Below are 12,138 nucleotides of genomic sequence, written 5' to 3'. Positions count from 1 at the left end.
ACTTCGTACTATGAATAAGATCTACAAAAAAGTGGGCAGTGAGACATAGCCGCTGCAAGATTTTAATGGGATTGAATGAGAAAGCTCCAGTGTCTTCTCTTTAGGCTTCTATAATTGTAGGTCAATTTTAAAACTTGGGGCTATGCGTAGGTACCATCGGGAAGAAGTATGCTATTTTTCACCTGCCCAAGAAGTGCTATTTGATGCAGGTCAAGTAATTGGTGATGAGAATATCTTCTCGCTATAAGTCTATATAAGAAAACCTCGAAACACTAGGTCACTTTGATATCTCAACGGTCGCATTCGCCGCAAAATTAGCCTTGATCTTGAATTTTAATTGATCCTCATCCACAATCTCCCCCTTCCGCTTCTCAATCTCCTCAACATCCCAATTAGAAGAGACATACCGCCCCGAAAGGAAGTTCTTATCGCCACTCGACAACCACACAGCAGCACCTCCCACCAACTCAGGAGAATCGAGCATAAATGGTGCAAGGAATGGCACGCTACAACCCATATCCGTTGGCACGATACCCGGATCGAGACTGACCGATGTAATGGTCGGATGTTCGGAGGCAATGTAGGCCGTGAGTTTTGTTAAGGCTAGCTTTGCGAGGGAGTATCCTCCCATACCGGGTGCAGTTCCATGGGCAGCGAGAGATGTGATTGTAATTATCGTGGTTGGTCTCGCCGGCGTAGCTCCTGTTTCTTTTAGGAAGGCTTTGGTGACGTTGTAGGTTCCTTTGATGTTGATTTCCTGTGTATAGATTGTTTAGACCATATCGACATTTTTAATTGAAAGCTGGAAATCCTACCTGACATTCCCACCATGAATCCAGCGTGGAGTCAAAGGTGCTCTCAAGCGGAGAGAGATTGCCCGCGTTATTAATCAGAACTTGTGGAGCACCGGCCTGTGTAGTGATTTCCTTGAACGCGATTTCCACGGCAGTCTGGTCCGTGATATCGAGTGCAAAGCGAAGGACTTTGGTGCTGGTATTAATTTTCTTGATCAACTTCTCTGTTTCCTCCAGGCCACTCGCAGAGCGGCCTATGAGTGCAATGACTGCTGCTCCAGCTCGAGCAAATGAGGCTGCAAATGCCTATAGTATATGTGAGGAACGTACGCATTTCAATTGGACAGTAGTGCTCTTACCAAGCGTCCTAGACCACGACTTCCGCCAGTGATCACGACCACCTTTCCGGTTTGAGCAAGCTCTGCTCGAGTAGGGTCAATGGCAGGATAATTATCTCGGTAATTCTTGACTGTGAAAGCATTTCGCTTTACGTCTTCGTTGACATCGAGGTCAGCCATGATGAGACTTGGTCAGGTGCAATTGTGTGAGTTAAAGAAGACAAGTAGATCAGGGAAAGGAAGGAAAGAAGCAAAGAACTCAGTCTGGCTTTAGGGCTTTTATTAATTACGTGGGGTCCATGACCTTTCCTTATTTGGAAGCGGGGTCGTGGGACTGGTTCAGAGTGCGACGTGACTCCAGAGACCCTCTGATTCGTATATTTCTGATTGCTGGTCTTTGGTTAGTGATCTCTTTCGTATGCCATTGTTCCTTGGTGAATTTGAAGTACAAGGACCTCCAAGGCAGTCGCCAAACTTTAGAGAATCCCGCAACTGCATTGAAGTCTACACCCAGCATGCCCAGCAACAACGGAAGATGTGTTTATTCATGTTTGAATGGATTCCATTTGCAAACATCGTATCTCATGTCTGAATTCCAGTAGTCTATATGTTCAACATCAATATGACATCATATAGGTCTGCATATCTCCCATTTCCGATTGGTCAATTGGCCCCAGAAAACCACCGATATACTCTCTGGCGCATCAATTATCATTTAAGTAAGCAGCAAACGAGGATTGCGACAGCTGGGAGTGGACACCGGCTTAACGGAGCATCACTGGGTTATTTGACACGTAGGGCTAGTATCTGTACGTAAATTTCCTTTCTCGGGTTTTGAGGAGGCTAAGCTTGTATGCGGACTTCGCGTAGTATGTGCAGAAGGTTAATGATAAATCAATATCCATTGCTTGATTGAGACATCTGACTGGGTCGAAATATAGGCTTGCGCATGGTCTGTTTCGTCAGAGTTGTGGTCTATACTCACTGTGCAGGGGCAGCAGGACCAAGAGCTGAAGTTGATCCAGGGGAAATGCTAGTACTAAAGGTAGTAATAAATTCGAATTTAAGGCTCCGAATGAGCTGTTTGCTTCTTATAGATTGTTAGCAAGAGTATTACTCAATGAAAGTTTTTGAAACGAAGAGAGGTGATAGGTATTGATGTATCGAGTATATAGATGGTATAAGGTAGATGTGAGCCAATGAAACGCCATGGTAAAAACGCCAAAAGGCGCAAAGAACAAAGAGAAAGGAATCAAACCAGGATAGCAAATCCAAAGCCACCTGGCGTATCATCTCATCAAGAGAGATCCACAAGCCAACCATTATTTCCCCAATCCGCGATCGACGCCCAAATATAAGAAAGCCAATCAAAGTGTAGGTGTAAGGTGTAAAATGTAGAGCATGAAAACCCGTTCACGCTGGCTGGGGATGCGAATGCTCTTGCATTGCTGTTTTATCGTGTATAACCCCGCCGGGAGGACCTGCCCCCCGCCCCCTGCATCCCTGAACACAATTATAAAGTCACGCTCTCCAAATCGCGCATGACAATTCCCATCTGTGCCCGCTTAGCCGCCTCGGCCACAAGACTAAAGTCTTGTAAGAACGGTGCAGTCGCTGTCGGACCACCGAGGCCGTTAACCTGGTGAGGGTAGACATCGGTGGCGGGCTGGGTAGCGGGCATAGTTTCCGATCGTGGGATTGACTCGGAATCGATACCCTGTGAAGCAACTGGGAACCCAGAAGCGCTGGAAGCGTTCAGGGCCTGGGCAAAGGGTTGATTTTGAGAGATGGTGGGCGCGGCGCCGACGGACGTAGACTGCAGCGGGGGAGCAGCGAAGGGTTGCGGGGCGGGTTTTGAGGCCATGGTAAAAGGGTTTGACTGTTGGGAGACTGCGCTGGCCAGATCGGTGGCAGGAGTGAAGGATTGCATGGGTGCGAATAAGGAGGTAGAAGCGGGGGCTTTGGGGGGATGGGCTGATCGTCCAGGATCCATGCGGGGCAACTACTTTATGCTAAGGACGTAGCTGTGGTGGATCGATCGATCGGATGGTAGCGTGGAATGTAGGATCAAAAGGACCGAAGACTTTGAATCTGTGAAGTGGGCGAGGCAGATTCGTTCAGACGAATAGAGTGTAGCGTTCCGTTGTAGCGTCGTAGCCCCCAATGACGGCACCACTGGCAATGGATCCGGGTGGAAGAAATCGACGACGGTAGATGGTTGCGGGAGGGCGTACGAACCCCAGGTCGCTTAGTGAGTGACGGTCTGGGAGATGGTGAACAGTAATAAGAAGGAGGAAAGGAGAAGAGTTTGGCTTTGATTGGAGAAAGGGAGAAGATTCCGTGATAGATTTTATGACTTTCCAGTCGATGCCGATGATTACCCGCGCGGTAATGTGACGGTATCTCCACGCATCTCCACACGGTTAAGGTGGCAAATTACGGTAAAACGGTAAGTTGCCTCGGCCGGAGTCAGCGACATGTGTATAGAAGGGGGGAAGAACGATTACCAGACAAAGTTCACCTTCTTGGTTACTATTCCTATTGGCCGCCACCATGTTGATGCAAATGTATAAACGGGGTTTTGGCCCGTTTCGAATGGATTTCCTTCCCTGCCGCGACAAGCATCGTCTATCTGCTTGAACCTATGCACGACACTTATAGAGACTCGCAGTGAAGTTTTCCGTCTGAATCAATACTCACCTATGATGTACCATGTCGACTAAAGGTAAATTATGTAATATTAAAACATTCCCAAGGCCAAGTTTAAATATGCATACAGTGCAATTATGTTGTAATCCTCCCCGCATCTTACCTCGTATCCTTGCCTAATGATGTCTTCCCCATTTTTAGATCTGCAAAGCAATCCATTTCCCCAAACTCAAATTTTAGACAGCGGGGCGCTTGTACTCCGCGACTGGTGGTAAAGATACCCCTATGATGTCGAATTCGCATCATCCCATTGGAGCAAGCTGTCTATCCTTGATTATATCTAAGCGAGGCACACCTTTTCCCGGCTTTTGTCCGATATATGCTTTTACCCGATGCCACCTAGTTCGCCATATGGGGAACGGTAATCTTGGCATTTCCTTGGCCAAACATCTAATCTTCTACCATTGGACGAAGCAGTCTCAAACTGCGATGTCCTTTTTATTTTTTTTTGAATTATTTTGACGGTCACGAAGAAATCTCATGATATAGTCATATAAGAGGTTCATCCTCAAAATAATTTCATACCATATCAGCTGGGTATGTGCTGCGTATTGGTGGATACTCATGCGGCTATATGTAAGTCTATTGCCACGTCACTCTCGACTTCTAAGCGTATGCAGCTCAGGCAGATTACTCTCCCCTCTTTATAAATTCCATTGATTCAACCCTTGAAGATGAATGCCAAAAACTTCACAGACTAAACGTCATAGTCGGTGCATCATGAGTGGCTTAGATATTGCTCTTGCTTTGCCCGGTGTCATTGATTTATGTTCAAGTTCGTGTAAAGGGTATCGCTCATTATCTTATGTTAACATTTTCCAGATACGGAAAGAACATTGTGGCCACATACAAAGACTTCAAATATGCCGGTGAAGGGATCGAAGAACGAAAACTTGCCATCGAAGCTTCTTGGGCCAAAACTTCAGAACAATTGGCCTTCTTACGTCGTGTGTGGGACAATTTGAGCGACGATTACCGGGATTTGCAAGGTCGCCTTCTTCGCGCATTCGAGAAAAAGCTAGAAGCTGCCGTTATCCAAATCAGTAGCCTGGACAGACTTGCAGCTAAGAGTGGAGGGCTGTCAGACAGGTCAAAGGCAGCGAAATATGCTTTATTGAAAAAGGAATCACTCGATAGGGCAATCCGGGACCTTCAAGCATGCCAACATGAGTTCGACACGACGTGGTACTTGGTTCTACTGATAGCCGATCGTTTCATTGATGATGCGTTGGTCAAGCGCATCGGGACCGAAAAGCTATCTACTGCTAGGCATGTACGAGATGCGCTGAAGCCAGAGCCTCGCCAAGCGGCTTCACTTTTCCTATCCGAAAGCAAGATTCACTCTGCTAGACAGTCTGAAATTCTAAACTCAACATCAAAGGTCATCGAGATCACGGGCGTGGGTACGTTCATACTGGATTCTGCAGACTGTTCGTCTAGAAAAGACGCTTCCACGTTTGCCAAGAATGTTCGGCACTTGGCTATGAGGCTTCATCAGGTCGATGCGAATGGATTTCATCTCCTTAAATGCCACGGTGTAGCTCGCATAACGGACCCAAACACTAAGCAGCTCCTCTCATTCGACTTTATCTTCAACTTTCCAGAAGCGTGTTCTGCACCCCAGAGTCTTCGGAGCCATCTTCTCTCCAGAGCAACCCATTCTCTCGGTAATAAAATTAGACTTGCAAAGCAACTTGCTACGTCCATCAACTATATTCATGTCCTTGACTTTGTGCACAAGAATATTCGCCCAGAGACGATTCTGATTTTCGAGAGCAATGGGTCTCATCTTGGTCCATTGTATCTGCTGGGGTTCAGAGCATTCCGCTTGGCTGATAACAAAACACTACGACTGGGAAACTCTATTTGGTCGGAAAATATATACCAACATCCTGATAGACAAGGAAGCAACCCTGATACAGACTATGTCATGCAGCATGATATATACAGTCTCGGAGTATGCCTACTCGAGATCGGGCTTTGGAGTTCATTCGTGAGCAGCGAGAAACAAACCAATATTTCATTGGCAGAATTCAACCGTGATCCTTCTGCCTCCATCAGAAACAGCACGCTTAAGGACCACTTTACGACTTTAGCAAAGGTAGAGCTACCGGTCAGGATGGGTGAGAGATATACGGAGTTAGTTGTCAACTGTTTATCTTGCATGGACAAGACAAACAAAGATTTTGGCGATGAGACCGAGTTTGAGGATGATGACGGCATTTTAATTGGGGTCAAATATATTGAGAAGGTACTGTCAATACATTCGCTTTGATAAGTTGAGAGAAAGCAATACTAACGGTCAAACAGATCCTTCTTTCACTTAGTGAGATCATAGTCTAACAAGCAAAGGCTCGTAAACATTGTTCTCATCCGGTGTTTAATTTCCCTTCCACTTTTTCAATATCTGCAATACACCTCTGAGATATAGGTAGTCTCTTGATAGGTATCTTCAACGAAATCAGAAAGAAGAGGAGTACCTAGGATCTCACAAATGTAGAACTTTGAGCTCCTAGAACGTGAAAATTTCTATCGGTCTATGGGAGCAGTCTTTTAGACAATCTTATGGATGTATTCAGCTGGTAGAGAAATACTTCGACATTGCTCAATCACTCCACTGTAATTTCCGTCGCTTCCAAAACTTTAGATCCGTGAGCGTGGAGCACTTACTATGAGCATCGAGGAGCTTCTTATGAGACCACAGTGTATCTTTGTGATATTCTCCAAGCGCCTGTTTGCGACCTTCCCAGGCGTCTCGGTACGTTGTCTTGGCTAGTGCGTACTTTCTTTGGGAAAACAAAGCGTCGCCTACGCAATGGAGAGACAAAAGCGTTTCTTTGTGCTTTTCTCCGAGAGTTTGCTTGCGGCCCTCCCAAGCGCCTCGGTACGCCGCCTCGGATAGTGCATATTTTTCTTGGGAATGCAGAGCGCGACCCAGGCAATGGAGAGAGGAAAGCGTTTGCTCGTGCTGTTCTCCAAGAGTTTTCTTGCGACCTTTCCACGCGTCTCGGCACGTTACCTCAGCTAGTGTATAAATCTCTTGAGACCACAGAGCACCGCCTAGACAATGCAGAGACAAGAGTGTTCTTTCGTGATGTTTCCCGAAAGTCTGTGTACGACCTTCCCAGGCGTCTCGGTACGTCGCCTCGGCTAGTGCATACTTTTTTTGGGAATATAAAGCGTTGGCTACACAATGAAGAGACAAAAGCGTTTCTCTGTGCTTTTCCCCTAGAGTTTGTTTGCGACCCTCCCAAGCGCCTCGGTACGTCGCCTCGGATATTGCATACTTTTCTTGAGAATGCAGAGCGTGACCCAGGCAATGGAGAGAGAAAAGTGTTTTCTCATGTTCTTCTCCAAGAGTTTGCTTACGACCTTCCCAGGCATCTCGAAAGGCTGATTCGGCTTGCATGTATGTTCCTTGAGAATACAGAGCGCGACCTAGAAAGTGCAGAGAGAAAAGCGTTTGCTCGTGCACTTTTCCAAGGGTTTTCTTGCGACCCTCCCATGTATTTCGGTACGTTGCCTCAGCTAGTGGATACTTTTTTTGAGCCCATAAAGCGTCACCTAGCCAATGGAGAGATGAAAGTGTTTCTTTGTCTTCGTCTCCCAGCGTTCTCCTTCGCCCTTCCCAGACCTCTCGGTATGTTGCTTCCGCTTGGGCGTACCGTCCTTGAAAAAAGAGTGTGTCACCTAGCCGACTGAGAGACAAAAGGGCTTTTATATGCTCATATCCTAGCGCTCGTCTCTGCCTTTCCCATAAATATCGGTATGCTGTTTCCGCTTGGGTGTACTTTCCTTGTAAGTAGAGAACCAAGCCCAAGCCATCAAGAGACTCTAGTGAAATTTCGTGGTCCGCCCAAAGGGTTTGCTTGCGACCCTCCCATGCGTCTCGGTAACTTGTCTCGGCTGTGGCGTACTTTTCTTGGAAAAATAGCACGTCACCTAGCCTTTGGAGACATAAAAGCGTTTGTTCGTGCTCTTTCCCAAAGATTTGCTTTTGGGCATCACAGAGGTCCTGGTACACGCTTTCGGCTTCGGCATACTTTTTTTGATGGTAAAGAGCGCCGCCTAGCAAGGCTAGTGATTCAAGAGTCCGTATGCCATTCTCTCCATGAGCCCATTTGCTTCCCATCCAGGCTTCTCGATATGCAGCTTCGGCTTCGCCATACTTTTCAAGACCAGAAAGAGTATCACCTAATGCGCTAACAGAAGCCAGCGTGGCTTCATGGTAGGCGCCCAAAGTGCGTTTACGCAATTCGAAAACCTCCTGGAGCAATATCTTGGCGTCTGCATACTGTCGTTGGCTCAATAACGAAAGTCCCTTATCATAAGCTGTATGCGTGTCGTTGAGCAGACTGGTGGTCGGAATCCTTTGCGTGGGTGGAGACTGCAATGGAATTATCGATTCTCTCCCTGGCCCCTGTGAAAATCGACTTCTTTGCTCATCGTCCATTACGGAATATATTTCGGAAGGAGCATCCACGTCATCCCAGGCTTTCTAAGCTTCGTATGAGGGTACTTCTATTGAAATTGAAGCCTGTGTTGGTAGACATTCTGCTGCCCTGTAATGTTCGGAAATTGCTAATCGTGATACAACGGGTGTCGGATCAAAGGAAAGTTCTTCCAACCATCCCGCCTGGAGGGCTTCTTTAGCAGATAACCGCACTGTCGCATTTGCAGCCAGAAGACACCTGAGAAAGTTTTGGCCCTGCTGAGTGACGGAGTGGAGCAGGTCCAAGGACGGGAAGTCGGAAGTCTGAACGTACGACAAGAGGCTGTTATTATTCAAGAATGGGTAATTGTTGGAAAAGAGATAGAACAACATTACGCCCAGTGCCCATATATCAACACGATGTGTGTAAAGGCAAACGTTTTGCGGACTTAGACCAGGAGGATAAATTCCACGTACTTCGGGCGCGAGGTAAAGCTCGGTGCCCACGGTAGACTGCAAACCGGCACTCTGGTTGTACCGTTTGCTGAAACCAAAGTCACCTATTTTGACCCACCATTCGGGCCCTTTGGAACGCACAAAAATGTTCTTATGTAGTCAGCAACTTTGCATCCTAATCTCACCCAGTCAGTCCCATAGCTACATACCTCTGGCTTGAGATCTCGATGGACAAAATCATTGTCGTGCAGACATTTGATACCCTGTAGAATTTGGAAACAGATGTGCCTGGCTTCGGTTTCGGGTAGTGGGCCTGTCAAATGCTCTTGAAGATTCCCCAAACCAATATGCTCCATCGCAATGAAGAGAAATTCCTTGTTCTCAAACCATCCGAGGGATGTTACAAACAAAGCCGAGTACTGATCGATATCAGCATCCACGAAATGAACTGTGTCAAGCGCAGTACATACTTTTGGTTGAGAAAACTTCGCAATAGCCTCGAGTTCTCGGTCACAGTAGGTTGGATGAGAAGAGTGAGGTAGCTTCTTGATCATCTTCACAGCTCGCAGCCTAGCGGGACCTTCACTTGAAACACATTGCTCAACCCAGACTGTCCCGAATGATCCTGAGCCCAGTATCTTCCCTCGCTTCCAGGTTTCTATCTTTGGCCGCCATCTGTCAGTGGTCCCTTGGGAGTAGTCAGGTTGAAAGGTGTAGTGGGAAGTGCCATCCGGGAGGATATCGGCGTTCAATCTCATATCATTCACAAGTTCTGTCCTCGCCATGGTGTCTCATGTGCCTGGCCAGGATGGAAGTTTCCTGTTATCGATGAAGGTTTCAGCGCTCACGCTCTATGCCAGCCACACTGACATGTTGAGAGTCACGTGTAAGAAGCATAGCACAGAGAGCGAAGGGTACGTAAATAGATCGGGGCGCGTAATCACCCACCAATAGGCCAGATGGGACAAGCGCCTGACTGACCGAAGAGATTTCAACAAAGCCACGGTATATCCATATGCCGGGCTCGCCTGCTGGCTGTACTTCCAAGCTAGTCTCCACGGATGATGTGTTACGACCTTGGAAAAGTCGCGATAGTGAATATGTATCTTCGCTCTAGCCAGGTGGGGCTCTGTTGTTTTGAATTACTACTATCGTAACGTATATCGACGATGGGGTGGATGCCCCTCAAATACTCGGTATGTCAGAAGGTAGCCTCATGTTCAAGAGCATAGATTCAATCTGTGTAATTGGAAATGATACTAACTTTCTTCATTTCCAAATAAATCCCACCAATATCTACTGTCGATCAGCGGCTGTCCCGCAGTCACATGTCCAACCCCGCGCAAAAAAATCTCCGCCGCACCAAACACCACACTACAACAATGCCTGTAAGTACCGCTCCAAAACACATAAAATATCTTCACTAATATTCCAGCTCGTCATTCTTACCGGGTATCCCTGCTCCGGTCTCACCTACCGCGCAAACCAGCTCGCGGCACTCCTCGAGACAGCGCAAGATGAACTCTTCGCAGCCACCGAGTCCGCGTCGCCCGTCACGCTAAAATCCCGATTCAAGGTCCACGTCGTCGCATCGCATGATACCTCGCACCCACGTACCGTATACGATCATGCGCGGACGGAAAAGGAGGCTCGAGGCGTGGCCTACGCCCGAGCCAAGCGCGTGCTCACACGCGACAGCATCGTGATCTTGGATGGCATGAACTATATCAAGGGATGGCGGTATCAGCTTTGGTGTGAAGCTAAAGCTGCTGGGACAACATGCTGTGTGGTATGATAGAACTTTCCAACCTATACTGGGAGGTCCAGGCTAACCATACTATTTGGGATAGGTCCACGTCGGAACACCAGTTGATCAATGTGTCGCGAACAACGACGCCAGACTGCAGCGTCAAGCTTCAAAGAAGACCGCAGACGATTCCCAACCCTCTCCCACTACAGACGTTCCTGCGAAATCAACCGACAACGAAGAACCATACCCACCCGAACTTTTAAACAACCTTATCTTCCGCTATGAGGAACCATCAACCCACAGCCGCTGGGACAAACCTCTCTTCACAGTCCCCTGGGCCGACGAAACACCACCAGTAGCAGACATCTTCCACGCTCTGAGTGGCGTAATCCTCCCCTCAGCCCAAGAACCGACCATAACACCCATCTCCGACCTAACAACAACCCTAAACTCAACTTCTCTCTCCTCGGCCGCAAGTGTCACAACAACGCGCACAACATTCACGCGTGGCGGAACCGCAATAGGAGGAAGCGGATCCTCAAGACCCCGTATCGTTCCTCACCAAGCTACAATTCAAGCTGTACAAACGGACCACAGTGCCCTCTACGCTATGGAGAAGAAGACCTCGGCAGTTGTTACTGCCATCCGCGCGTTTACGCAGGCTACGCCTTCGGCGGAGGTGGCATTGGCGCAGAGTAAAGATGGGAAGGCAATTGAGATTTCTGTGCCTGAGGCGAAGGAAAAGATTGTTGTTCCGGCTCATGTTGCTACCACTGGTACTACTGATGAACTTGCGGGTCCGGGTGGTGTTTTGGCGCTGCCTAGGTTGCAGAGGCTGAGGAGGCAGTGGATTAGTTTGAATCGGACTTATATTGGGAGGGGGCATGGGGCTGGACAGGGTGGCTTGACGGCTGAGCAGATCGGGGATGCGTTTGTGAGGTTTTTGAATTCGAGTTTTGGGGGTGATGATGAGACTTGATCTGGTGGTTTTCGAAAATAGATGGTGTGAATTTCATAGAGATAGATGGAGATTTCATGATTTACGAAAATAAATTAAAAGCATTTGAGTTCGATTGTCTATTTTCTGTGAAGTTAAGAACTGCACGTCAGGGCTACGAGCTCATCTTGATGTTTAGACGAGGTACCTTTTCTTGTTTACTAGGAAGTGTATCACATGTATATCAATAAATTGTCAAACTAAACTCCTTCTGTCGAATATAACTATAATCAAAATTCCTCACAATCCTCATCGTTTATTTTTCTCTTTTTTTTTGGTAGTAGCATGGTTCCTGTCCATACTCCTGATTTCCTTCACACCACATTTCAGTACGGTGAAGGTTGGTGCTCTTCCATGGTCTAACCACAGATTCTAATGAGCATAGGATGTCCAAGAAATACTTGTAGCTGGAGTGCCCAGCTCCAACATACAGATTCCTGTTATGATTCCCTTTGGTGCCTTAAGGCATCCAGATCTGGAGCAATTGCTCCGGCGTGAGTGCATTTTAAAATGCGTACGCTCCCGAGGGTAGGTAGGTTAAACAGGTCATTCCGGAGTTCGAACAAGCGCGAAAATGCAGCAGTTTCGTCCAGGGTATGGTGATAGCAAGGGAAAGAATCCTCCGCAAAGATTGAAAACGATCATGGCTGCTGTGTAACATT

At 47.4% G+C, this 12,138-nt stretch overlaps 5 protein-coding genes across 5 annotated transcripts; 2 read left to right on the top strand and 3 right to left on the bottom strand.

The window, feature by feature from the left end:
* Nucleotides 1–277: 277 nt before the first annotated feature.
* N7503_006812 (SDR family NAD(P)-dependent oxidoreductase) lies at nucleotides 278–1,312 on the bottom strand (the record flags this gene model as incomplete). The annotated part of the gene is made up of 3 exons (XM_057066359.1): nucleotides 278–757; nucleotides 816–1,100; nucleotides 1,154–1,312. 3 exons carry the CDS (start codon nucleotides 1,310–1,312, stop codon nucleotides 278–280), a joined length of 924 nt encoding a protein of 307 aa, XP_056920040.1.
* A 1,333-nt stretch (nucleotides 1,313–2,645) lies between these two features.
* N7503_006811 (uncharacterized protein) lies at nucleotides 2,646–3,125 on the bottom strand (the record flags this gene model as incomplete). The annotated part of the gene is made up of 1 exon (XM_057066358.1): nucleotides 2,646–3,125. The coding sequence occupies one exon, from the start codon at nucleotides 3,123–3,125 to the stop codon at nucleotides 2,646–2,648; it is 480 nt and encodes a 159-aa protein (XP_056920039.1).
* Nucleotides 3,126–4,561: 1,436 nt separating this feature from the next.
* N7503_006810 (uncharacterized protein) lies at nucleotides 4,562–6,116 on the top strand (the record flags this gene model as incomplete). The annotated part of the gene is made up of 2 exons (XM_057066357.1): nucleotides 4,562–4,620; nucleotides 4,664–6,116. 2 exons carry the CDS (start codon nucleotides 4,562–4,564, stop codon nucleotides 6,114–6,116), a joined length of 1,512 nt encoding a protein of 503 aa, XP_056920038.1.
* Nucleotides 6,117–6,446: 330 nt separating this feature from the next.
* On the bottom strand, nucleotides 6,447–9,514 carry N7503_006809 (uncharacterized protein; the record flags this gene model as incomplete). The annotated part of the gene is made up of 4 exons (XM_057066356.1): nucleotides 6,447–8,228; nucleotides 8,751–8,879; nucleotides 8,939–9,148; nucleotides 9,200–9,514. The coding sequence occupies 4 exons, from the start codon at nucleotides 9,512–9,514 to the stop codon at nucleotides 6,447–6,449; spliced, it is 2,436 nt and encodes an 811-aa protein (XP_056920037.1).
* A 597-nt stretch (nucleotides 9,515–10,111) lies between these two features.
* Nucleotides 10,112–11,458, top strand: N7503_006808 (putative RNA polymerase II Elongator complex associated protein Kti12; the record flags this gene model as incomplete). Its single annotated transcript, XM_057066355.1, has 3 exons — nucleotides 10,112–10,117; nucleotides 10,165–10,518; nucleotides 10,580–11,458. The coding sequence occupies 3 exons, from the start codon at nucleotides 10,112–10,114 to the stop codon at nucleotides 11,456–11,458; spliced, it is 1,239 nt and encodes a 412-aa protein (XP_056920036.1).
* Nucleotides 11,459–12,138: the final 680 nt, after the last annotated feature.

The sequence above is a fragment of the Penicillium pulvis genome (assembly GCF_028828015.1).
Source record: "Penicillium pulvis strain IBT 33274 chromosome Unknown contig_5_segment0_segment0, whole genome shotgun sequence".
Lineage (NCBI taxonomy): Eukaryota > Fungi > Ascomycota > Eurotiomycetes > Eurotiales > Aspergillaceae > Penicillium > Penicillium pulvis.
The sequence above is the reverse complement of the archived record's forward strand: the minus strand, read 5'-3'. Positions and strand labels throughout refer to the sequence as shown.